The following is a 26,452-nucleotide window of genomic DNA, read 5'->3' on the forward strand; positions in this document are numbered from 1 at the left end:
TACTATACCGGTATAGAAGATGTCTCAATAATTTAACAAGACGGGCAGGATCCTTAAAGCATTACCCTACCTCGGATACCACAAGCTGCAAACTTGTCTTTCTTTAGGACTGCCACTGTTTCTATTGCCCATATTGCTCAAGTTCTAAAGAGGTCTTCTAGATACTCAAATAACCAAATCAAGGAAGCTGCCTCAAAGTGCAATGCTTTTCCAGAGATGAGAGAAAACACTAGCATTCAAAGTTTTCAATGCCTGAGAAACTGATCTTTGTAACTTCGCGGTCAAAGAAAACGTACTCCTTTCTCCACAGAGCTACTCACGGCAGTAGATTACCAGTTATAGAAGTTCAAGCCGTGTGGCACTTAGTTTTTGAGGATAAACTCAAGAACTCGTGCAACACTAGGTGAGGAACGTCATTGACATTAAGTAGGTCATAGCTACATTTCCTCAAAATTAGCTTATGATAACTCATTATTACACCTTATAAAGCTGAAAAGTACAAGGAAAAATACTCGAGTACAGCTGACCACCCCTCAACAGATGTTACGAGCTATTTTATTTTCCTTCCTCAGATCGGGGAAAGCACAGTTCACTCTGAAATATAGCCAGTTCTCGGCCAGGCCTTCAGCTGAGGAGTCCCTAGAAGGATGGATCTGATGGGAAAACAGTGTTTGGGCTCCAAGTTTACAATTGGTTTACTTACTGTCCAGGGAAATCTTTTGTCCTTACTGACATCTGGGATGTTAAGTGGTTCCATAGTATTTTTGACATACTGAGCATACATGTAGTTGATTCTGTTTGCATCACGTTCCCTGTGGAAAAAACAGACATGAGTTCTTTCTGTGCAGTGAAAAAACATGGGCAAAACGAAGTTCAGTAAATGATAATAAGAGATACACATCAGTCTTAAATTATAGGGTAAAGTGTGTATCTTTATTGGAAAATGTACTTTAAATATGATGAGTTGTAACTCTGTAGTTACTATAATTTAAATGTTTTGAAAAGACAAAGACCCACAGTTTTTCAGCTGTCTAAAACAAGTTTTAAGATGCAGTTAAGTAATGCTACTACCACTATTAATGGGCATGTTGATTTTTGTGCCATTTGTGTAAAATCTGTATGAGTTTTCCCTCATGTCTTCTTTTTTCATCAGATTATAGAATGACTAGGGTCTAGTGCCTGTTTTACTTCCTCGATTATTTACTTTATCCACCACAATAATCATTTACACATTTCAAACCGAGGGGAAAATCAAGCATGCCTGGAAGAATTTTATTAAGCTTTTTCCCTCTTCTTTTTTCTGCTTTGAGATACTTTATGATGCTTTTTTAAATGAAAAAATGTATCTTTTTCAAAAAACTTTCTTGAGCTTACAATATCTTCCCCAGTTTTTTCCCTGTTTCTTGCTTGAAAGGCTGAATATTAAAGATTAATCGGATGTCAGAGGGTACATAAGCACAATGCCAGGGCCGCAGCTGGGAAAACAAGATAGAACATGTTTTTACATCAGGAAACTTTACATGGTCCCTAGTGATGGGGATGAATTGGGCAAAGAGTGTCAGGTTGTGGAAATTACTCAAATTATAAGGCTATGCCTATCTTGATTGTAATATCACTAACTGAAGAAAAAGGAGAGGCTAATAGTGAGAGATATTTCAAAATAAAATACATGCCTCAGGAAAAATGTCCACTTGTTCTAAGTTCTCCAAGTTGCAATATTTTCCCTATCTTCCAACCTTCCTCCCCCACCTGACCAAACTGCCTCTTGGGACGGCGCTCTTGAGCGGTACTGATTCCACCAAGACTCTGGAAGTCTGTGGCCTCGTTCCTGGCCAAGATATTTCAGCCTGTCCTTTCTTCGCTGCACATTTTAGTTTCAGTGTAATTTGGTCAAATTGGGTGAAATCTGACCCCGTGCCCAGTATTGTATATAAGTGAAAAAGAATAAAAAGCAAACGGTGATAGTCACATAGGAGCAGATAAATTCCAGAATGGACATTTCCTGAGATGACACTAATCATCCACGAAGGTGTGCGGATGACCCAACAAATCAAAGGGACGTGGCTCCGCTTTCACACATTATCTGGGCGGCATCCCAAGAAAAAGTTATGAGACAAGTGCGGGATTTAGGTTAATAAAACAATTTTTTTAAAAGATTTTATTTATTTATTTATTTGACAGAGAGAGACAGCCAGCGAGAGAGGGAACACAAGCAGGGGGAGTGGGAGAGGAAGAAGCAGGCTCATAGCGGAGGAGCCTGATGCGGGGCTCGATCCCAGAACGCCGGGATCACGCCCTGAGCCGAAGGCAGACGCTTAACGACTGAGCCACCTAGGCGCCCCTAATAAAACAATTTTTAAAACTATTCATAGATAGCTAAAGTCTCAGGAAAAAGAAAATAAGTTTTAATAAAAACAAGAAAAATGAAATGGTGGTTATGAGGAGAAAGAAGATGCCCCTGTCCAAATCTTTTTTAAAATAAGAACAACAACACTATTAATGACTTTTATTATTCTTATCACCATCATTATGTTAACAGTGGGAGCCAGATGAAACCCAAAATAGTTAAGGGACTTGCCAGAGATCCTAAGATCAGACCTACAGGCATTCACATAGAGAAGGAGAAGTAATTTAAATTACTTTTCAATCAATAGAAATCAAATTCTTTTTTCTTAATTTCCTGAAAATTTTCAGTTTTCCTAACGGTGACTTTAATGAAAAATGAGTATTAAGATTTATTAAGTTACGTGATACCATTTTGTTTCTTACTCTCTAAGAAATACTGGTAAATTCTTAGTTCCCACACTCAATAGACACAGATTGAGTGCCAGCTCCATGAGAGGCACCCTTAGTGTCACATGGGAGACAAGCAGATGCAGGTCAGTAGCTGTCACAAGGCGCTTACAATCGAGCAGAGGCCAGGACACAGCACCGCGAATCCGTTCGGTTGCACGTCCTGTTTGGGTAGAGTCCAATGGCAGAGGCTGTCCCTCCATAACTCTCCTCTGTTCCTCTTTACCTGGACACACAGCCGCCCAGAAGAAACGCTAGTTGCCCAGCCACCCTAGTGGTTTGGCATCATGTAAGTTCTAGTCAATAGATGCAAGAAGAAATATGGCTGCTTCTAGAAACCTCAGGTACGAGAAAGCTGGTGCATGCTGCCTTTTCTTTTACTGGCCACCCCCGCCCCCCACCCTTACCCCCATTTAAAACATGGATATGATGAGAGGAGCTGCATCCCTGACACCGAAGGCAAGGGCCATAGCCTACAGAAGGGGAGTAGAAAGCCCCAAGGTGCCTGGGGCCCCGAGGCCTTTGCGGAGCACAGCTGCAGCACCTGGGCTGCTGACCTCTGGGCTTTTAGAGGAGAGAGTAATTATACTGCCTCCTGGTTTATTTAAGCTACTTTCGTTTGGGGCTTTTATGATTTGCAGTCAAGCCTAATTCTAGCTAATGCAGTTGGTAAAATGCAAGCACCACACAAGTGGAGAAGATCGATGGGTAAGACCCACATGGAGTGGGTTAGGGAAGAGGCAGCATTAGAGAAATGTGTAAAGGCTGGATTAAGATTTAAGAATGTGGAGAAACACATCAGGGATGAAAGGGAGGGTGTTCCAGCAGGAAAAAGAAAACCTCAGCATAAAACATGTCTCCGAAATGTAAGAGTTCTATCTATGGGTATTTGGGAAGCATGAAATAGTTAGACCGTTAGGAATAAAGTGATGGTTTCAGGCTGAAGATGTTAGGCGAGGGCAGATAGTGGATTACTCTGAAAGAACAATGCAAAGAAGAGGGATCTCATTTTTAAAACAGCAGCAGTATTACGGTGGCCTTAAGCACGTGCCTCTCAGAGCTCCAGCTGCAGGAAGCATAAGTGACCGATGTCTCTGGCTGTTGTGTCCTAGATCCCGGGACCACGGAGGCACTGGGGCCACGCCCCCCGCTGCTGCTTCTAGATGAAGACTGAGCCCAGCAGGCATATGAAGCCAGGCCCATTTCTGCGAAACCTGGGATTCTTCCGACAGAGGACCGGCTAGAGGACTCCCCAGAAGTCTTGCCAGATTTTCCTCAAAACTGCGCAGCTGTCCAGGACACATCTACAAAACACTCCCTTCTTCACCCGCCTGCACTCTCTCGCTCTCGCTCTCTCTGAGTGTAGTTGACACACAATGTTAACACTAGTCTCAGGTGTACAACATAGGACTCAGCAGCTCTGTATGCTATGCTGTGCTCACCACCAGCGTAGCTGCCGTCTGTCACCAGAGGCGCTACTAAGTACCAGTGACTACACTCCCTACGCTGGACCTTTCATCCACATGACTTACTCACTCCCTAACTGCAAGCCTGTGGCTCCCGCTGCCCTGCACCTCTTTGGCCCATCCCGCCACTCCCCTGCTATTCCCTCTTTTCTCTCTAGGTCAGACTTGTGTGGGGGTCCAGAGGTCTCCTAGCTCTGTCCCCTTTTATCCTCACGGGGGATTTCCCCTAATACATTTCTTGCACATTTAATTCAGTCTTGGCATTTGCTTCTTGGAGGACTTGGACTTTTTGCACAGTGGCTATCAGCGGGATGTATATGAGTATATCCTTGGGAAGACAGGGACATGGAGCTGGGGCTCACTGGGACACTTCTGTGCTTTAGAACTAAATGGAATCACTGCAGGCTATGTAAACAAAGACAGAAAAAAACACATCAGAGACATGGAAATAACAGCCAACACTGACTGAGTGCTTACTACGTGCCAGAAATTTTCTGGAGCATTTTGTGTGCATGATCTCATTTAGTCCTTACTACAATCCTGCTCTCAGTATCCCCGTTTTACAGATGAAGAAATTGAGGCTTCGGGAGGTTAATTCATTTACAAAATGCCCCACAGCTAGCAAGTGGTGGAACTTAAATTTCAATCAGTCTGACTTAAGAGGCTACACTCTTTTTTCTACTCAGTATGTAGTTTTTTAAAGTAGTAAAAAACCTTTTTACTACTTTTTACAGTGTTACCAGTATACATTTTCCAAGAAAGTGAGCTTAAGGAATTAATTCTATGCATTTGTCATTTTATGATAAAAACATGCATTTATAAATTAACATCAAGTTAACTGACATGGAATAACAGCAGTAAAATGTCATTTTTTTCCTTCTAATTGGGTGGCTCTTATGAATTGAAGCACAGAAATTCCAAAACCTCTTACCATCTGGAAATGAGCTAGCTTCCCTTCTGAAATTTATAGGCAACCCAAGTCCCCAACGCCTTTCTGTGCTTTATCTCCCTGACAATATGATTCTGATGATCAAGGATAATGTTCACCCTGAATATTTATTTTTTAGTTTTACACTTAACATTGCAAATCTGTCTTCAATGTGTTATTTTGATTTATAAAGGATAATTAGTGGGTTGGTTGGACAAATACCAAATGAGCCATGCTTTTCAACTGAAATGACTGGTCTAAAAGAACGATTTGCTTACTGCTGACATCATAAAATTGCCTAGCATTTCATCTCGTGGGAGAGTGTTTGGATTGGCAAAGTGTTTAAGAATGAGCATCGGAGAGTCCTGAATTCTATCAATAAACCATTTTAGCAATGTAATAAAGAGTCTGCTGGTGAAGTGTCAATATCAGTTTAGTCTTTTGTCAAAATGCTGAAGTCACTACACATCATTTTTAATTCAGACGTGTGGCAAAATTAGGCCTAATATCTAATTTTTATTAAAATAATAAAAATATTTACATCAATTAAAGGCCTTTTATTGTATCATTAGTATAAAGGCTAACTTTAAAATGTTTAGCTGATACAAGGCATTAGTGAATACTTTTCAATACTGTAAAATTAGTTAATGAATCAGTTAAAATGATCCATTAAATTACTCTCTTTTAAGGTAATCATACTGACCTATTTATCCTTTATAAAAATATCTTTATACTAAGACTATCTTGGAGTGATTAAAAAAATAAATGGAAAAATACCTTCCATTTTGTCTACAGAGAGGGAACACGGTATTCATCAGAAATAAATCAAGACTACATTTTTTTAAATGCATATTTACCAGTAGAGGTCACTATCATACCAAATGGGCTTGTTTAGCTACCGTTAGAAATTAGAGGACCAGGCTGAATTTGTAATAAAATCAAAATGCCAATACATAAAATGTAATTATACAGACTTATGCTGCTGTACATATATTCAAAGTTAAATCTAGATAACTCATCATTTTATACTTTTTCTTGATCTTACTTTTTTAATTCAAGTATAATATGATATTATATTAGTTTCAGGTGTACAATATAATGATTCAACAATTCCATAAGCTTCTCAGTGCTCACTAATATAAGTGCACTTCTAATCCCTCTTATCTATTTCACCCATCCCCTCACCCACCTCCCCTCTGGCAACCAGCAATTTATTCTCTGTATTTAAGAATCTGTTTTCTGGTTTGTCTCTTTTCTATTTTGTTTGTTCATTTGTTTCTCAAATTCCATATATGGTCATTTTATATCATTTATGTCATATATGTTATTTTCATATCATTTATATCATATATTATTCCATCATTTTATACTTTTAATATATAGTATCATATCTATGGATATATGTAAACACATTAAATATATATGTCTATATTTATACATGTAGCAATTCATTATGCAATCTGAAAAGTAAAAGACTCAAATATTTGCAGGTGTCTTATCTAAAAGCTTTCTAAAACATTCTTTATAAAAAGCAACAAAAATGTCATAGCATCATAAAATCAAAATTATACTAATGTTCTTCCTAGGAATAAGAAACTTAATTACTCACGTAGGCAGGAGACACCAGCATTTAAAGCGGATACACACATACTCACCAGGACATGGGTTTATCACATATTCAAAAAGGACTCGATACAAACTAAAACTAAATGTCCAATATGCCAGAAAATACAATGGCACACAGAGGGACTCAGAAAAGAATACACATGGAAATGGGACAGATACTTGTCATGACCAGCAATGCCGAGAGGGAAGCAGGGGTCAGCTACTCAATTTTAACTTTGTGAACGAAAAACTCCAGGTAGAAAAAAATCTCTAGCGATAACATGGTTTATCTACTTTTGACTACGCACACCAGGCCCACATCAGCAAAAAAGGCCTAAGTCAGGTGTACCAGAGTCAAATGAATTCCCCATCTGCCCCCAAGTTACAACTGCACCTTTGCTAATTCCTCAAATTCTTTTAATCAGAGAAAATGTATTTCATTGTATCAGACTGTTGAAATATAGTCTAGAAGTAAAGAGTCTTGATTTACACAGAATCACTTAACCAATTAAACGTTAAGTCACCGTGGTCAACACTACCTCCATCTGGTTGAGGGAAGACATAAGAGGCTAGGGCACATGAGAGAGGACGAGGGGAAGAAGAAGAGGATGGAAGACAGGTCTGCAGACCTCACACTGATCCTGGGGTCCGTCTTAAGAGGGTTCGAGCAAAACCAGGCTGTGCACTTCAGTATTCTGTTCTTGAAGGTAGCTGTAAACTCAGGCAATTGTGCTTTGCAATTCTGCTTTACATGATCTAAGAGATGATTTTCATTTTGTTTCCAATTTTTTATTACAAACACTTTCTTCTAATTTCTTATGAACATTTTGAAATATACAAGAAAGTGGAAAGTAAAATGAATATCCTACTTTAGATTCAACAATTTTTACCTATTTGTTTTATCTACATATGTTTGTGTGAATATACTTATTTGTTTAAATACATGAAATTTAGATATATTTACTTAGTTATCTTTGGCTGAACCATTTTAAAGTAAGGTGCAGACATCCTAATATTTCATCCTTAAATACACAAGCATGAATCTCCTAAAAATAAAAAGTTTCCTACTAACCACAGTATCTTCCTATTTCCAAAGAAAAGTAACAGTAGTTCCCCATCAACTATCTGCTACCCAATCCATATTAAGATTTCCAATTGTTCTCAAAAACTGTTCATTGGTAGTTGTTTTAATGAGAATCCAACCAAGATTTATGCATTGCGTTTGCCTGTTGTGTCCAAGACAGTTCTTCCTTCCATTTTGTTCAAATGACATTGATTTTTTTAAAAGACCAGGCCAGTTATCTTACAGGATGCTCTATAGCTTAGATTTGGACAGAGGTTATTTTTATTTTTTTTATTTTTTATTTTTATTTTTTAAGATTTTATTTATTTATGTGATAGCCAGCGAGAGAGGGAACACAGCAGGGGAGTGGGAGAGGCAGAAGCAGGTTCCCAGCGGAGGAGCCTGATGTGGGACTCGATCCTGAAACGCCGGGATCACGCCCTGAGCTAAAGGCAGACGCCTAACACCACATTACCCAGGCGCCCCTGGACAGAGGTTATTTTTAAAGCACCACCACCAAAGAGCTTGGTTACTGAGGACTGTACTAATTGCAACACCACCCACTAAATGAAAGAATGTTCCAATAGGTCAACTGTAGTGAAAAAAAAAATGAAACTTTAATATCAAATAGTAAAGTTAAGACAATGCCCTATTTCCATGATCATATGAAGCTTTTAGATATAACATCAATAATCAGGGATAAAATAATTTGAGACAAGTGATTTTAGGAAGTGAAATAATTTGAAACAAATGAACAATGAAAATTATGATAAACAGCACTAGACCCAAGAATTCCTGCCACTTTATCCTGGCAGACTTGCCTTCTTTAGAATATCCTATCACTTAAGCAAACAACACCAGTTTCTTGCTAAGGGTGAAAAGGGAATCTGAGAAAGAACATTTGGTAGTTTACTCTAAATCCTTTTCAAAGTTCTTCAAAAAGCACAAAGAAAATTGGGGCAATGATATGTCTAACCTCAATCATATCAATACTTTCTATTATCTAAGTGATAATTAACAACAAAAAATTAATACAAATTTTTGAGTTACAAAAAACATCATAAAGAAATGAACTGCAATAGAGATCTGGTTTGATTCTAGCCATTGGGTATATATATTGGTGTGACTGGGATCATAAGCTTCCTTCTATTATTAATTAAATTCCCATGGCTGATTCTAAATCACAGCAGACTCAAAGAGAAGTTTGTTCAGAAGCCTATCAAATTTCCAGTGACGGTCCAATATTCAACAAAACATAAAACTGCAATACAGACTTACGGATCTTAAGTGAGCCAGTTCACAAAAATAACATACCCAGGCCTATCCTAATTTGGACACCATTCACTACATTAGGAATTCTCCTATAGGTCAACTGTAGGGGAAAAAACCCTGGAACTCTGTCATCAAATACTAAAGTATTTTCACAAATAAAATTATTGAACGTCGGAAGAAGCAGCCTGTAGCTTCTATGTCTTAAATTAAACAGGTCATGAAATAACCCTTTAGCCAGCATTACATATACTGGCTTAAACAATGTGGGGGTTAGGAGTGCCAACACCCCACATAGTCAAAAATCCACATCCAACTTTTGACTCCCCCAAAACTTAACCAATAGCCTACTGTTGACCAGAAGCCTTACCGATAACATGTTCAGTCCACAGACATATATTCTGTATGCTATATGAATTATATACTGTATTCTTACAATAAAGTAGGCTAGAGAAAAGAAAATGTTACTAAGAAAATCATTTAAGGAAGAGAAAATACATCCATAATAATGTACTATATTTATCCAAAAAAACCCATCTCTCAGTGAACCCACACAGCTCCAATCATGTTGTTCAAGGGTCAGCTTACTTGTGATAAAGACAGAGAGTGAGTTATTTTACCTTGTTAAAGTATCTGGCGATTTTTCTAATTCCTCACACTCCATGTGAAACACACTAGAAAAAGAATCCTGAAAACAGAGAGACAACAAAGACTGAGAAGTAAGTTTGACACTGTAATGATATCTATCTAGTCGCACGCATGCAAGTCGGTGGAACTGACGGGAGACATCAATACTTGTGATATTTTTTTGAACTTATTCTCAGACTAAACTGACACAAGTTACTCACTGCCTGACAGCCTCAAGTCAGCCATGTTCTCAATGTTTCTGATATTCACTGGCAAAAATGCTCATTTGCGTATTACTTGGGTTTTGTTTTTCTAGCAGGTGTTAATGAATATGTCAGCTTCAAACTTTCTCCGTATTTATTCAAAATCCTCATGTTTTAGCTTTTATGCATACACTGATAGCTGTTGTTAGATCTTTTTAAAGACATGCAATTCAGTAATATTTTATGAATATTTAATGGAAATAATTGTGAAGATTTTAGCAACATAGAGAAGTACTTTGGAAATCACATTAAAAACCAGAATACATATTCATACCCATGCTGTATTTACAACTGAATAAAGAATTGGAGGGAAACACAGAAATAAAACAATGATACTAGTTTAATTTGGGGAGGGAAGAACAGAGGACTGTATTTTTCTCGCTTACATTTGGATTTTTGCTCATGTCGTTGAAATAATTTTAATCAAAAAGTTAAAATATAAATGAACATCAAGTCACTTGATTCCTAAACCTAACAAATTAAGTTGTTAAAAAGTGAGCACAATATATCGATGGGCATATTGCTGAGCTGTACTTCGAAGCACCAATGGCCCAAGTCAGCCGCTGCCGTGATAGATGTCAACTAGTAAAAGCATGACCTGAATGCTAATTAAAGTGATATTTAAGTTGTCTAAAAAAGGAGTGCCTTACATATAACTTTCAAAAATTAAATGCTAAAGAACAGGTCACAGAGCAAAAATTGTAAATTGACTTACTGCGTTAATGAATTCTGACCTGAACTTTAAAAGGATAGCTACTCGTAATCATCTCCATATTAGGGACTTTACAACCAATTGAAAATATGAAATAATAACTCTAAGAATACTGATTACCTTATAGCACGGTATAGTCTCATTTGATATCCAGTTAATGAGAATGAGACGCATACACACACAGAAAATGACGGAGATAAGGTTGAGTCACATACTAACAGTCTTACTATTGAAAACAATTTTAAAAATTTTAATGTATTATGTATCTTTTATTATTCTACTTCCCCAAAACCCATCAATTCGAATATCATATATGGATTACAGCTGACCACACAAGTGGTGGTGATCCCCACTCTCTTTCCTAACCCATCAAGGAAGAGCCTATTCTCAGGGTCTAAAGAAAAAAGAAAATAAACAATAACATCAAAAGAAATATCCCAGGAACAGTGGTTCATTGGTTAAAAAGGGAAAGAAACTGCATAAAGGAAAACTGCCTTCGGCTAGGAGCTCTGATACTAACCGAAACCTCAACTGGCCTGTCTAGAAGGAACCAGCACTCAATGAGAACACTCCATCTTTCCACACACATGGGTTTCTTTATGTTACACATCAATGGACTGAAATCCACCAATTAAAACAGTGTGTGGTTTAAGTTTGTGGTTTTCCATTGTTGGTAAAGGATTAAGGACTAATAGGCACCTTCAATAATACTGCCTCTATTGGTTTCTAAACAATTTCTGATAAAAGAAAATGTTATACCCAACCCATTCAGAATGGGGGTTTATTTATTCTTGGCAACCAGGGCACCACTATTCCTGACCACAACAGCTCTGCATACTGTAATGACAAGGTATTACTCCGTCAAGGTACTGCAGACAAAAACAGCACACAGGACATTCCCAAGGTAACCACTTAGGGAGGGATGCAAAGGTGAAGGCATCCTCCAACCTCACCTCTGCCCCCTTTCAACCAGAACAGCTCATACACTGATTGGTTTTGCATAAACAACTGTATACAGTCGGGGATTCAGAGAGATCTGAGGCTAACATGAGGTTTAAAAGCAGCGCTTTAAGGAATATAACTTCTGTCTTTCTAAAAATAAAAAAGTCATACTCTGTACTCACGGAGCAATCTTCATCCACTATGAAAATGGTGCATTTCTGCACCTGCATGAAAGAGATAATAGTGGCAGCTATTTTCTTTAGAATTACTTCTAATGATTGTTGTTCTTCAAAAATTAAGCTAGCAAGGTCAAGCAGCACCTAGAGAGGAAAATTTAGAACTTATTACTTAATAATTATTTGTAATTATTAAAGCAATACAATCATTTATATAGTTTATAAGTTGTTTATTTATAATCTAACACGTTACCAGCAAATTTGCATTCAGGTATTAAATATGTAAGTCTCTATTTACTAACAGAGCTTCTGTACTGATGTCAGTACAGTGGTCACAATCACAGACTCTAAAACCAGCATCATCCGTTTTTAATCCTGCCTTTCCTTTCTGCGAGCTTTGTGATATAGGACCAGCTCCTTAGAAATGGGGATAACAGTACAACTAATACCAAATCGCAGGACTATCGTGAGGACTAAAGAAGCAAACATTCATAAAGCATTCTGAACAGCGTCTGATGCATAAAATACACTGACATTGTTGTTGTTCCCAACTTCTAAGATCAACATTTATCAGCATTTTCACAGAGCACAGTAAATATCACCCAAAACAAAGTTTTAAGAGCTCCTTTTGTGTTTTTCCTGGTAATTTCACTTTCTTTTGAATTCCACAGAATTCAAAAATATTTGTGTGATGAGGAGGAAGAAAGGGTATCACAGAAAACGGACCAGAGGAGACACCCTCCTAGCTGAGGCCTGAGAGATAAGAAGGAATCATTCAGATGAAAGTGGGGAAGGGAAATATTTCCGCCAAAAACAACTGAATTAAGAGAGAAGCAGACTGCGTTTTGATCAAGTTTTAAGAGAGAATCTAGAGCGTAAAGAGGAGAGCTGGAGATGACATGGCAGAGTCGAGTGGAGAAAGAACCTCAGAAGCCCTATGTGTCTTTAGGCAGCTTGGGCTGTGATGGACTGCAGGAAGAAAGTGACAGGCTTGCAGCTGTGCTTGTAGAGACAGGGACCGGATTAATGGGTGGCAAGAACAGAGCTGGAGAACAGGTAGGAAGATACGGCAGTCAAAGGCAATGGAAGATCCGATATCTTAATAGCACAAGTTCTAGAAAGAGAAAATGGAGGGTGGGAGAGAGGGATTATCAAAGAAATAATGAAAAAGAATTATATGAAAAGGCAGGGCTTAAGTCTCCAGATGGAAAGGGATGACCAGGTACCAGCAAGATGAATGAAAAAAAGAGTCATACTATAAAATGAAGTTATAAAAGCAGAGAGAGAAAGGATCTGAAAAGTTTACGGACAAAAGCAAAAAACAAAACAGAAGAAAACATCTACCCAGACCCAAGAATCATAACAACAATGGATGCTAGTCAGAAGACAAAGCACCACTCTAAATTCTGAGAAACTGATTTTTCAATTTGGAATTTTATACCCAGGCAAAGTGGTAGGATGGTACAATAGGCATTTTCATACTATGCAAGGACTCAGAAAACCTACCTGATCAATATGCTTTCTCAAGTAATTATTTGAGAATGTGCTACAATAAAATAAGGACATAAACTGAGAAAGAAGGAGTTATGGGATCCAGTGGATAACCAGTGGAGTCCTCCTGAGAAAGCAGTGAAAGAAAATTCTATGTTGACACCTGTGCAGCAGGCACGGGGAGAAACAGCTTAGTTTGGAAGAGAAACAAAAGAGAACCTCAATTTGGAGACCTTCAAGAAAAAGAACTCAACAGAATGCCTAAATAATGGGGAGTTTGGGGAAAAACCCAATGACCCGAGGCTACACCAGAGCAAATAGTTGAAGGGGGAAAAAAAAACAACAGAATTCAGAAACATGAGGAAAAACTAAAAGTTGTATAACAAATGTAATATGAACAACATTTACATATTATGGTACTTATAAACACTTTATTTTAAATCACACTTTAGAATTAAACTAGACAAAGCTTACTAAAAGCTAACCATGGTTGTAGAACTATATATATATATATATATATATATATATATATATATATATAAAATTGTCATGGGCAACAGGAAAAGTCCAGATGGGAAAAGCAGAGGTAAGGAGCGGCAGTGGCGAAGGAGAGATGAGGCATGCTAAAATCCTCATTTTACAAGGCATGGAATCATGAGATGATGTCTCTAGTTGATAGAGCAAGAACTAAAAGCCTTATTTAATATGACAAATGCAGTCCATTCAGTAACTTAAAACAGACATAATGATATTGGTAGGATGAGGATAATGGCAAGTAAAGAGTGGTATAAATCAAATAAATCCACATCTGTTAAGTTAATGAATATTGTCTAACAGTGTTAAAGTAACAGAGCAAGGAAAATAGAAAATGGAAATAATTATTAAAAGATACAGCTAAAATATTAACTGGATTTTTTAATCATAGACATATATTACTTGGATAAAAATTTAACAAGAAACAATTTCTATACTCTCTCTTTAGTAATCCGACTTGCCTGATTTCTCTTGTTCTCCAGCAGTGACGTCTCATAGAGTTGAGCATTATGAAGAACAATACCACAAAATGCCAAATAAGCAGCAAAGTCCTAGGAAATAGGTAAGACAACAGCCAAATTAAGAACTGTCTACAGAACAGTCTTGTTATATTGCATGAAACACAAAAGGCACCCAAAAATGTTTACAGTTGAAATAAATATTAGAAAGCCAAAGGGTACGTGTTAACTCTGCACGAAATTGAGAACGGATGCAAAGCAAGCGTTAGCTAACTAGCACACCAAGTAGATGGCAAGCATGAACACAGTCTCCTAAAGTCATACATTCGTTACAAGTGAACAAGGAGAAGAGGGAAGGGAGTAGGACACAGATCTCTTTCTAACACCAGAAATCGAAATTCACGCTATGCAAAACTTGGTGTAGTCTCTGAATGATATTAAGAGTTGGATCTGTGCTGAGGCTATATAAATAGCCTGTAACTCATTACTGGGGCAAACGAAAGCTAACACACTTGAGAATATTGGCAATGGTCTCATATAAAGTTGTATAAAATATTAGCTTAAATATGTTTTAACATGGATCTGTCGTCCTCATTATACTATTCTAAGGTGAAACGCTCGCAATTATATTAATTATTGATTAAAATAGGTCTTTCCATGGCAAACTTTATTCACAATCATAGAGTTTTTTTGCCAAGAGATGATACAGCCTGAAAGGGAAATCTTTCAACAGGGGTTTACATTAGTGGGCTACAAACAAATGATCAAATAAAAAGCCAATCTAGAACCATGCTCCCCACCAAATATTCTCAGGTGTCATTAACAGAATAGGAGTCTAGATGTCTAGAACACTGATTTAAAAAGGTACTTTGCTATGTTCTGAAGCAGTTAAGACATGGGGACCCACACAAGTGCCAATACAGCCTACACCACGGAGACAAAAATAACTCTGTCTTGTTTGAATGGCTTCCAAAAGCTCCTACTAATTTTCAGGGGAGTGACTTAAATAGCAACAGGCTTGAATAAGAAGAATTCATTGGGCTCCATGATATACATATAATTACATATTCAAGAAGAGAAATAATAAAACCTACTGACAGAATGAAGTTATAACCAGGTTTAGGGGCTTCCGCCCTTACATGAAAAGCATGTCGATGTGGGGTAGGGGATGTATTCCTTCCGAGCTGGATGAGAAGAGTAATAAAATAATGCTGACTGCTGCTCTTTCTGAAGCTAAATTCACATCACCCAGCCTGAATTCACACCTTGGCGCCCCACCGTCTGAGTGCAAAGCTTATAAAACATTCTGAAATTTGCTTCACCAGGAGGAGTTGCCTCCAATTTTTAGCCAACCTGGAGTGCTGAACATGGAGCAATGTTTTGGGGGTTTTTACTCAGGGTTGAATTTCTTTATAGCAGTGATGAAAGGTAAATGGGATAGTTAAAAGACCGTGTCACCCTCCGGATGGCCCCAACATGCACACAGCCCTGGGGAGGCTTGGCGGCACAGTGAGGAGGGAGTTGGGGGACTTCTGAGGACTGACTCCCACTACTACTCGTCAGCACTGTATTTAGCAGTGATGTATTTAGCAAGACACTTTTGAACATTTCAGATCATTTTAAAGCATAATGGTCTTTCCAATCAACAATTTCAGCTACAGCTAATTCTAGAGGTCTATACACTATAAAGAAAATACATCTTCCTAAATGGACGTCATGTCAGACACAAGTTTTGGTACCTTTTCATCTTTTTCAGTGAATGTCCCACCATTTCCCGATTTCTTGTTGATGGCCTGGGCTACACCAACAACCTGGATTAGGAGAAAAAAGTGGTAGTTTCATTGGCTATAATTATTGGTATAAATTCACCAACATGTGTTTATAAAGGAATTTCTATTGTGCTTTAAAATAACAATAAGCTACGAAACCAAAGCAAAATCCCTAAGCATTTGAACTAGCTCTCTGTCATACATCCTTTTTTGCTCCCAAGAATTCAAATGTTGCCAATTTCTTGGGTCCCACTATTTTTGGTTCTGTGATTTCACCCTGCATTGTGAGAAAAGTTATTCGCAACCACATTTTAAATGAATATTTTTCAAGGTTTTTGGATACAAAATAAACCATCAATTTCTATCACATTCAAATTAAATATATGATAAATATTTTATATTGGCTTTAAATTTAGTATTTCAAATGGGCTAAAAATGCTCTTTTACTAAAAATGAAACAGGACCCAGTGGCCAATTAGGGTGAAAAATAATTCCTAATGTTGTGGGGGTAGTCCAACTTCTCTTGAAGCCTCTGACCTTAAAAATTATTTTACCTTCAATAGATTTGTTTTTGGGAGAGAAGGTTTTCTTGAAAAACCGACACAGGAATTAGCAGGCTGAGTCTTACTTCAAATGGATCAAAGATAAATTATATCTTGAGAAGACTGAACTAAAACTCTGGGAATAGGTTTTGAATTTCCACAAAAGGTTTAGGAACAGTGGAAGAACTTTCTCATCTTTCCGTGTGTTACTTACCTGTTTAGTTCCAACTTCAGTTGGGTTATTTTGTGTTTTAAAGGCCTTCAAAACTTAACTTTTTTCCTCTTTCCTCTTATAAATTCTCCTCTCTCCCTCCTTCTGTGATTTAACATCAGTGCGATAAGCTATTATCCCCTAACTGGTTACACTTTAGGAATATAAAGTCATTGGCTTTGTGTATATGGCCTATCCTTTTTTTTTTCTCAGCTCCTTCTAAGTCCCTTGGCTCTAAGAATAGGATATAAAATTCCCTGCTAAGATAGCAGAAAAGGATGGGGAAATGGAGTCTTGCCTGATGTAGTTTCCTGGTCATCTCAACACCTTTCCTCCATGGCCCATGCAGAGTAAAGGGATGTTTAAAAAAAAAAAAAAAAAAGCAAATTTTCCAATTATCCTGTACCTTTTTAGTTGTCCTTAGTCCAACTTTCCCTTTATTTTTGTACCCTCTTTAGCTCTTGAAAATGGCTAACAGATTTCTAGATGCTCTAATCTCACTGACTAAATGCATAAAAAAACTTTTGTCTAAGGTAAAAAACGTCTGGATTGCGGATAACCATGTTCACTTGAGTATAAGTGACAGGAGGCACCTGAGGGTCACCAGGGTCTGATATAGGGTGGTACCAGTATAACTTGGTTATTTCAAGTGTTCATTCATTTCCCCAACAGATATTGAGGTGCCCACTACGTACTGAGGAGTGATAAAAACGGGGAGAAAGACTACTCTGAAGAAGCTCAGAGTCAGAACAGGCGATACCTACACATACACTTAAAGCACACATCAGTTTGATGGCACAGGTGTCCGCAGCTGCTAAGAGCACAGAAGGGGCCGCATACATGGGTCAAAGAGGCAGCAGCTTCTCAGAAATGATAACATTTGAGTTTTTATTTCTCCTAATAAATGGTTTTATAAAAGAAAGACTTACATTTTAAAGCTTCATTTTAAGAAAGATAAGTTTACAAACAGATGAAAAGACTCTGATGCAAACCTTCTCAGATAATCACACAGTTTAAAAGTATACATTGATGCACTTTGTGCATGTGGAGTGTGTGGGGCAAGTACTAAGCGAAGAAAGTAAAGAGAAAGTTCCTGCTCATTCGAAAATATAAAGACACAAAAAACGAGTTGTTTTTAAAACGGTCACCAATCAAACTGGATTAGCATTTTAGCCGATCATGACATCACCACAAATTGACAGTGAGAGGACAGTTAATTTTCAAGTCTTAAAAGAAAAGAGGAAAATCAGCTGCATTATGTCTTTTCTGAAATCAAGACTAGTAAAAGTGGTCACAATGGTCAGTTTAGATCATTAGAGTCCCTTGAGAATGAGGGCAGAGCCCCCGTGGTCCAAGGCTACAGGCTACAGATACCCTTAACCTAGTCAGTGATCTGCGGACTGCCTGGCATGGGATGGGAGAGCTGGGAGAAGGGGGGGAATGTTTTAGAGGTGGATCAGTGAGCAGAACCAAAGCATGGTCTGTTCCCCGTGGGTCTGCAGCTACTTATCTAAGAAGAGCACTTCAAACAAGGCTCCTTCAGTGACTGCGATGATGTCTTCAGCTCTCCCTTTATTATAAAAAGTTGCATGCCAAGCTCAACTTCGGTTTCAATCTGTGTGTTTGACACTCAGGACCATTTATATGGTAGGCGTTTTTCTAACTATGGGCTAAAAAGTTTTCTCTCTGGTTAAAAGAACAATGTCTTTGAAACCATACTAAATATCAGCCATTATTCACAATTTTCAACCAAACCAACAGTGTTCACACAGGTCAATAACAATTTTCCATCCTGGAATTTTTCTTTTTTTTTTTTTTAAGATTTGATTTATTTACTATTTGAAAGAGAGAGAGAGAGATTGAGAGAATGAGTGGGAGGAGAGGGAGAAGCAGACTCCCTGTGGAGCAGGGAGCCCGATGTGGGACTCGATCGCAGAACCCTGGGATCATGACCTGAGCTGAAGGCAGACGCTTAACCGACTGAGCCACCCAGGCACCCGCGGAATTTCTATTAGATTCATTTTTCAAGCCTGATTATTCCTCCTTCTCCTCCTCCTCCTTTTTTTTTTTTTTTTTAAGAGAGAGAGTGTGAGCTGGAGTGGTGGGGGGGAGGGAGGGCAGAGGAAGAGAGAGAATCTTAAGCAGACTCCATGTTGAGTCCAGAGAATAAGGCAGGGCTCAAACTCACAACCCTGAGATCATAATCTGACATCAAGAGTCAGAGGCTCAACCAACTGAGCCACCCAGGCGCCCTCCTCCTCCTATAAATACTAGTACCTGATGTCCTTCATCTCTTTGAACATACTTAATTTTGCCTGTAAGTTCATCTTTAGCAGGGACTGTTTTCCACAGGAGTCCCATGTTCCCTGAGTCATGAAGGGTCCATGCACAGTGACTTCCTGTTTGTCTTGGCACTATTCTGGGGGTGTGAATTTGAACCCCATACCTATGTATGGCACAGTTTTGTGCTCTTATGGTTCACAGGTGTCTCCTCTTCTCTTACAGCAGCAGGCAGGAGGCAAGCTTCCTTGAGGCTTCTCCTGGCTGTTGGTGGAGTTTGCTAGGTCCAGTTTCATGAATGAAACCATCATTCATCTAGGCTTCACCTCTTGACCCGCCCCCCACTCCCACAGAGTGGATGCATTCCCTAGCCTGCAGATGCTATCCCCAGACATTCATCTCCCTCCTGAATCTCAGATCTCCCTGACCCCATCTGGCCAGTACTCCATGCTCACGTTTCTTATCTGGGGTTCCCCTCCGTTTCTGACACCTGGGGGTTTTCCCTTTCTTGAGCTCATCTGCAATTTGTAAAATTGTTTTTGGTGAAATTTGATCTACTTTTTTGCAGAATTGTGGAGGGGGATTCTTCTGCATCTGTACAGTCTGGCAAACTGACAAGAAGTCTTGTTTATAAGCTTTAAAGCCTACTTTGTAACCCATGAACATCAGATCTTTACTATATTTGGGATTTTTCCCCCTAACGTTAGAGCAAGACATTTACTTTTAGGTAATGTCATGGAATGAGGACTTCCAATGGTGGATTTTTCATTCTTCCTGGTAACCAATTATTTCTCTAATAATTTTACAGATTTCAGAAATTAGAGATTAATTTGTTGAAGAGATGATTAATGAAATAGAATTGGTATTTAAAAAAATAGGCAAGTTCTTCTGAGAGAGCTATTAGACCAAGGAAATATATCCAATATGTACATGTTCCTCTATCCCCAGATGGATGACATTTTAAAGACAGCACTGATAAAAGCAACAGGCAAAACCAGGAGAAAAGGCATAGTGTTTGTCCAAGGTCACAGAATTTAGTAAAAGACCAACAAGAGGTTAATTCTCTGAATTTCAAGGATCCTAAGCAAAACTAGCACCCTCTGTCCTCCTTCTGTTGATTTCCTTCTTCTGTCATCTACTGCTCCTTTAAACAAATTAGCTCTTTGTCTTCAAGCAAAGTAACTGCTAACCCTAGGGTCTTTAAATGTCAGTTTTGAAAGGCAGCTCTGATGGCAAGTATATGTCAGACCTCCTATCTGAGAGGCAAAGCCCCTTAAAGTATTAGCCTCTGCAGCAGAGAGCCCAATCACGCTGCCTACCTGCTGGCTACCTGGACCCTCAAGTGCCTGTACTCCATGTTATTTTTTTAAGCACAAAGAAGCTTCTGTTTTCTATTTTACTGGTACTTTCCACAGCATAAATGGATATTATGTCCTCACAGGGTCAAGTGTTCTTTTAGGAATGCAAAGGGCAAGACTTGACTCTTGCTGAGTGAACAGTGTGGAATGTGACAGCTGGTCAATTCAGGGGCAACTGATCATTGCCACAGTGAGCAATTTCTTCTTCAATTAGCAGCTGCCCCAGACACTTACTGAGGCCATACATCAATCTCAATACACTTCCTCATTGCCAATTCCAGGGGATACTCAGCATGGAAGCTAAAAGCAAGGGAGGAAAAGAACAGACTCTGCAAATCTTAGGTATCCTTCTTTTCCATCCGCGGAATGTCTCTACCTATCAACTGAGCCAAAATCTTATTCACCAAGAAAATGAGAATTTAATATATACAGGAGCCAGTGGAGAAGTCTTCCAAGTGCTCTTTTCAAACTTTCCCATGACTTGATCATTCATTCAACAAAAAATATTGTATTCAATAAACACTGAGTCCCTCATGTATCATTGTTTTAGGCAATGAAGACCCAATAGTGAACAAGACAGATAGAACTCCATGTCCTCATGGCCTGACATTCTAGTCAGAGTGTTAGGCTTGGAAGAGAATCCCACCCCTACACCACCTTCTCCTCCCATTTCACAAGTAAGCAAACTGTAAGTCACAGGGTTGGTATGACCAATCAGGGCTCTCTCACTTTTCTTCCAAATCCTAGGCAATTATCAAAGTATGGCCATAGTCCATGTGGTTGGCAAAATAATGTCCCCCAAAGATGTCCTCATCCTAATCCCTGGAACCTGTGAATATGTTACCTTAAATGGCAAAAGGGAACTTTCCGTTTGCAATTAACTTAAGGATCGGGAGATGGGGAGATTATCCCGAACCATCTGGGCTAGTACAACTGTAATCACAAGAATCCTTAAGAGGGAAAGCAGGAGGAGGCAGAAGAGTCAGAGCCAGAGATTTGAAGATGCTTTGCTGCAGGTTTTGAAGACAGAGGAAGGGGCTGCAGGCCAACGGATGTGGGCAGCCTACAGAAGCTAGAAAAGGCAAGAGAACAGATTCTTCCCTTGAGACTTCACATAGGAACACAGCCCTGCTGCCACCCTGATTTTAGCCTAGTGAGAACTATTTTAGACTCTGGCATCCAAAACTATAAGATAATACATCTGTGTTGTTTTAAGCCATTAGACTTCTGGTAGTCTTTTACAAAGGCAACAAGAAACTAATACATTCCGTTAGAATCATTCTCCATTCCCTTTTCACTTTCCTCACCCCATACTGTATCTTGTTTCACCATTTAAATCCTCACTTTCTTTGAAAGCCCTGACATCTCATTGCTAAATGTTTTTCTGCCTTCAGTTGACCTTTGACACTTAGGCGAAATTTATCTTCTTGGGACACTGCTTTGCACATACAAATTACCTCTTTACTCAAACATTTTAATGTTCCATCCATCTACAGGATAAAATTTGATGACCGATTCTACATCCTCAACTTGAACGAAGATCACTTCAATGGGTCTCTGAATTAGAATGCTACAATGACCTTGTTCACAGCATTCCTTGAAATATTACCTTCCTCTTTCTCTATTGAGGCTGAGTCTACTCAAAGCTTCCCTTCAAACCCCTCTGAAATTCTGTGGGGCAGTCGGGTATGCCATGCATTTCACAATGAGGTATTCTCATTTTTAACCTCATTTCCTCTACTCTCATCCTGGCTCTCCAACTGGATTGTGTTCTAAGGACATGATTTATGTCTATGCCTCGTTGTAGCATTAGTACTTTGCTTTGTCCTGAATGCACTCAATGCTTGATAGATATTTGCTGTCAACGCTAATGGGAGAAGTGAGAGAGGGATCAAATATTTTTTAGGGTGATGTACTCACTTGACAATTCACATTCGAATAATAGTTAATTATATCTGCCCGTTTTCTTTCTCTGCCATTTGCTTGATATCAAGTGATCTCTCCACATCTGAGAACTTTATGTGGCAGTAAGAAGTTTATGCTCGTAATAAGCCTTTTGTTAGGGAGCTGGAACTTAAGAGCCTAGAAGGACTTTGGGAGAGTGGGAAAGAAAAGCTTAAGATTGATCATTTTAACATCTAATTTTAAAAATATGGAAAATCACAGAGAATAAGATAGTAAATATCCTTATCTCTGTCATCTAGAACAGTGGCAGCGTGGGGCTTGTTAACCACGGTGTGTTGGGCCTCACCCCCCCAGTTTCGGATTCAGCAGATCTGGGTTGGGGCCTGAGTATCTGTAGTTCTCAGAGCTCTCAGAGGATGCCACAAGCTGCCAGTCCAGAGACAAAAGACACTCTGAGAACCACTGATAAAGAACTGCTAAGTGTTAATATTTGGGAATGTTTCTTTTTTACAATTAAATTAAGAAAATTAAATTGGACTTTCTCCTTCCAGGCCCATTCTTCGTCCTGCCCCTTCGTCCCCAGAGTCAACCGCTAGCATTGCATTCTTAAGAAATATATGAATCTATAAACAAGACACAGAACTTTCATCTTTCAGAAAGGTGACTCAAATAAAATGACATAATATGCCTAATTTTGCAACCCGTTATTATAGTCAATGTTGTTTTTTGATCAATTTCTATAGATCTGGCTCATTCATTTTATATATAATGATGTATTTCGTGCCAAACTTTATTCACCTAATCCCCAAATGACGGATGTTTGAATTGTTTGCAATTTTTTGCTATTAGAATAAAACCATATGTGATGAACGTTTCTATTGTACACATATGCAAGAGCTTCTTTGGGGAAACCTTCAGAGGGATTACAGAAATTACACCTTTACCAGCAATGCTTAAGAGTTTTTGTTAGTCTTACATTCTAACCAGCACCTAGTATGATCAGGCTTTTAAACCTTGATCCCTCTGATGGCCATAAAACTGTATCTCACTGTTGCTTTAATTTGCATCTTCTTGATTGTCAGAGAGAATGAACAGCTTTTTAATTTTTATTGTCTATACTGGTTCTCTTCTTCTGTGTTGCCTATGTGTATTTTTGCCAATTTTGACCATTTTGCTGTTGTTTGGATTTTATTAATAAATTTGAGAATCAAGGGTTGATTTTTGAAGACTCACTGTACTTGGTTGTGATACATTTTATCCATTTATATGTATAAGTACCACTATGCCTACTATTTCTCTCAAAGGGGTGTTTATGGATCTTCCGAGGTTACAGACAACACAAGTATGAATACAGGAGAAGTGGATGTTTTTAGTTTATTTTCACGTCCTGGGAGGCTAGGAAGAGGCAGCCAAGTTGAAGAGAAGCTTCGAGGAAATTGCAAGATGTAAACAGCAACGCCCTAGGATAAGTGGCATCAGAAATACATGATTAATGGCCAATATCTCTAAGATAGTTAATAAATCTATTCCCAGCCAAAAAAAAAATTCATAATGCTAAAAAGTTTGCCATTTAAAAAAGGAAGAAGGAAGGGCTCACTGTATGACGGGCGCTTTGTATCTGTTAATTCATTTAACCTTTGGCGCAACCCTTTCAGGTAGGTATCACAATTCTCATCTCATCACAGAGGTCGCTGATATTCAGAAAAGTTAAACAGGAGTCCAAGAATGTGCAGACACAGGTGCTCTGCAGGTCTGATCCCAAGCCTACATTCCCCCAGGGGGGAAATGAAACCTGCACTAGTGTAAAACACAGATTCTTAAACACTATTCTTTAAAGGAATCATGAAGACCAAGGATTTCCCAGCACATACAAAGGCTGTATGCAAATCCCATACAGCTGCTTATCTTGTTAATGCATGTATTTTTTAAGATTTTATTTATTTATTTGACAGAGAAGAAGACAGCGAGAGAGAGCACAAGCAGGGGGAGCTGCAGAGGGAGAAGGAGAAGCAGACTCCCCAGCAGGGAGCCAATGCAGGGCTCGATCCCAGGACCCCAGGATTATCACCCGAGTTGAAGGCAGAGACTTAACCAACTGAGCCACCCAGGCACCCCTGTTAAGCATATTATTATCAAAAAGAATGGAACAATTTCAAAATTATAACTTTTAAGAAACAAAGACAAATCCAAAATGGCAGCTAAAATCTTATGATACATCTTTATATCCAAGAATCTCTTACGCAACATAAAAAGGTCCTCTATTTCAGGGATATATAATGTACCCTCAAAAATAAGTAGAATCTTCAAAAACATAAAAAGCAGAATTAATCTACGGTAACAGAAATCAGAAGTGTGTTGCCCAAAGGTTGTGGGTATCTTAATTGGGGTATTATACAGATTGTCATACATTTGTCAAAACTCATCAAATTGGACATTAAGATCTGTGTGCTTCACAGTATATAAAGTTTAACTCAGTTTTCAAAAAGTATTCAAAAGTCTTAAAAGTAAATTCATAATTGCTGATGGCATATGCAAGTGATGGTCCACGTACCGAGTTCCCAGCTGTCCTGGTAACAGTGAAGCAGTTAGAGGCTCTGACCAATTGCTCTGTGCTCTTAGGCAGGGTGCATGTTCTCCAGATTAGGGCCAGGACAAATCCAGCCTCTGGGGGTCAGTAGCTGTCCTGCCCTAGGAACATCCAGCGGGAGTGGTGCCAACCTGAGACTGGGCTCCTTCCAGACAAGGGGATGCTGGGCATAATTCTTGATCCCGGTGTTTATTCTCATCCCTTTGCACACAAAAAAATTCCTCTTCCCTGCCAAATACTAAACTCTCGGCCTCACTAGCTTTTAAGCAATGAGGTGAAGGTCCTAAATCCAGAATCATAGGAACCGTGTGCCTTCTTGTTAGACCTTTCTGTCCCTCAGGATACAGAGGATTCAGTCCTGAGACAGAGCGGAACGTGGCCATTATGCCAAGTCTCCTTCTGTGCCCTTTAAAAACATGCCGGAGACACAAAGGTTACACAGCAGAAAAGAGCCTGCCGTCTTTCCCACGGCAGGGTATGCTCAGCATTTACTGTCATCTAACTTTCCATTCCTCCATGTGTCTGGCCTTGCAGCACTCTATAAAGGGAGGAAAGAGACATTTTTCTGAACCTTCACTAGGTGAAGAGCTCTGTGGTGGGCACTGTCACATTCCTTGCCTCACTAGGACCTTTAAAACCACCCTGTGTGTTTGCATTTCATGTTGAAACTTTACAGATGAGTCACCTAAGGCACAGAGAGGTGAAGAAACTTGCTCAAGGAATTGCCGATCGTAAGCCAGCACGCAAGACTAAGTCATTTTTGCTACAAATTCAGAGCTCTCTCTTTCGAATGGCTTTTGCCTAATTGGAACTAAGTCCAAAGCAGCAAAAAATACTATATACTCAATATATATTATATAACTGTACTTTGTATCAGAATAAACCTAGCACTGTTTGTGCCCACCTTTACACATGACATTGCCAAAAATTACTTCAGAGCCTTGGATCTATTTAATAACTAAGATTTATTTTCAGGGCGGTGTTCTGCATTCTGCCAGGAGCTGGCCTGCGAAGCCCAGGCTTACCCCTGGATGGTGTTGTTGGATTTGGACTCTGTTAAACCAGGATCAAGTCTGTTCCAGCACTGTCTGCACTTATAACAGGTCCCCGTCTCTACAGCTTGCTGAGATACCACGCTCATAGAGCTTCCTAATAATTACAGGGTAAAGTGGCAGGCCCGTCGTGTGCACTAAATACAAACAGACGAGAAATAACGGCAGAAGTGGCAAAAGGCAAGTTTCATGCGTCAAAACACTAAGTAGGCTGAATCTCATTTACAAACGAGAGCTGGCATCAAAGCTTTGGAGAGAACATCTTCATTAGAACCGAACTGAGTGTTCAGGTCAGCGCTGTCGGCCGTACTGGTCCCGCTAACCCTCCTGGCCACGGGAAGCCAGCTATGCGTATGGTTTAGCTCAAGACATCCAGCGCGAAGAACGGGCGTGTGCACTCTGATCATCTTTTTTTTTTTTT

General features: G+C 39.0%; 1 protein-coding gene across 3 annotated transcripts in view; it reads right to left on the reverse strand.

Moving 5' to 3' along the window:
* The window catches only part of PDE5A (phosphodiesterase 5A), a 141,439-nt gene that overhangs the window by 68,893 nt on the left and 46,094 nt on the right, over positions 1-26,452 (reverse strand). For all 3 annotated transcript variants that reach the window (XM_045799065.2, XM_045799067.2, XM_045799066.2), the window contains exons 4-8: positions 16,067-16,138; positions 14,331-14,420; positions 11,851-11,988; positions 9,745-9,812; positions 704-812 (exon numbers count right to left, since the gene is read on the reverse strand). In XM_045799065.2, coding sequence (XP_045655021.1) covers positions 704-812; positions 9,745-9,812; positions 11,851-11,988; positions 14,331-14,420; positions 16,067-16,138 — 477 coding nt within the window. The remainder of the gene's footprint in view (positions 1-703; positions 813-9,744; positions 9,813-11,850; positions 11,989-14,330; positions 14,421-16,066; positions 16,139-26,452) is intronic.

The sequence above is a fragment of the Ursus americanus genome, chromosome 13, assembly GCF_024610735.1.
Source record: "Ursus americanus isolate L20-20 chromosome 13, mUrsAme1.1.p, whole genome shotgun sequence".
Lineage (NCBI taxonomy): Eukaryota > Metazoa > Chordata > Mammalia > Carnivora > Ursidae > Ursus > Ursus americanus.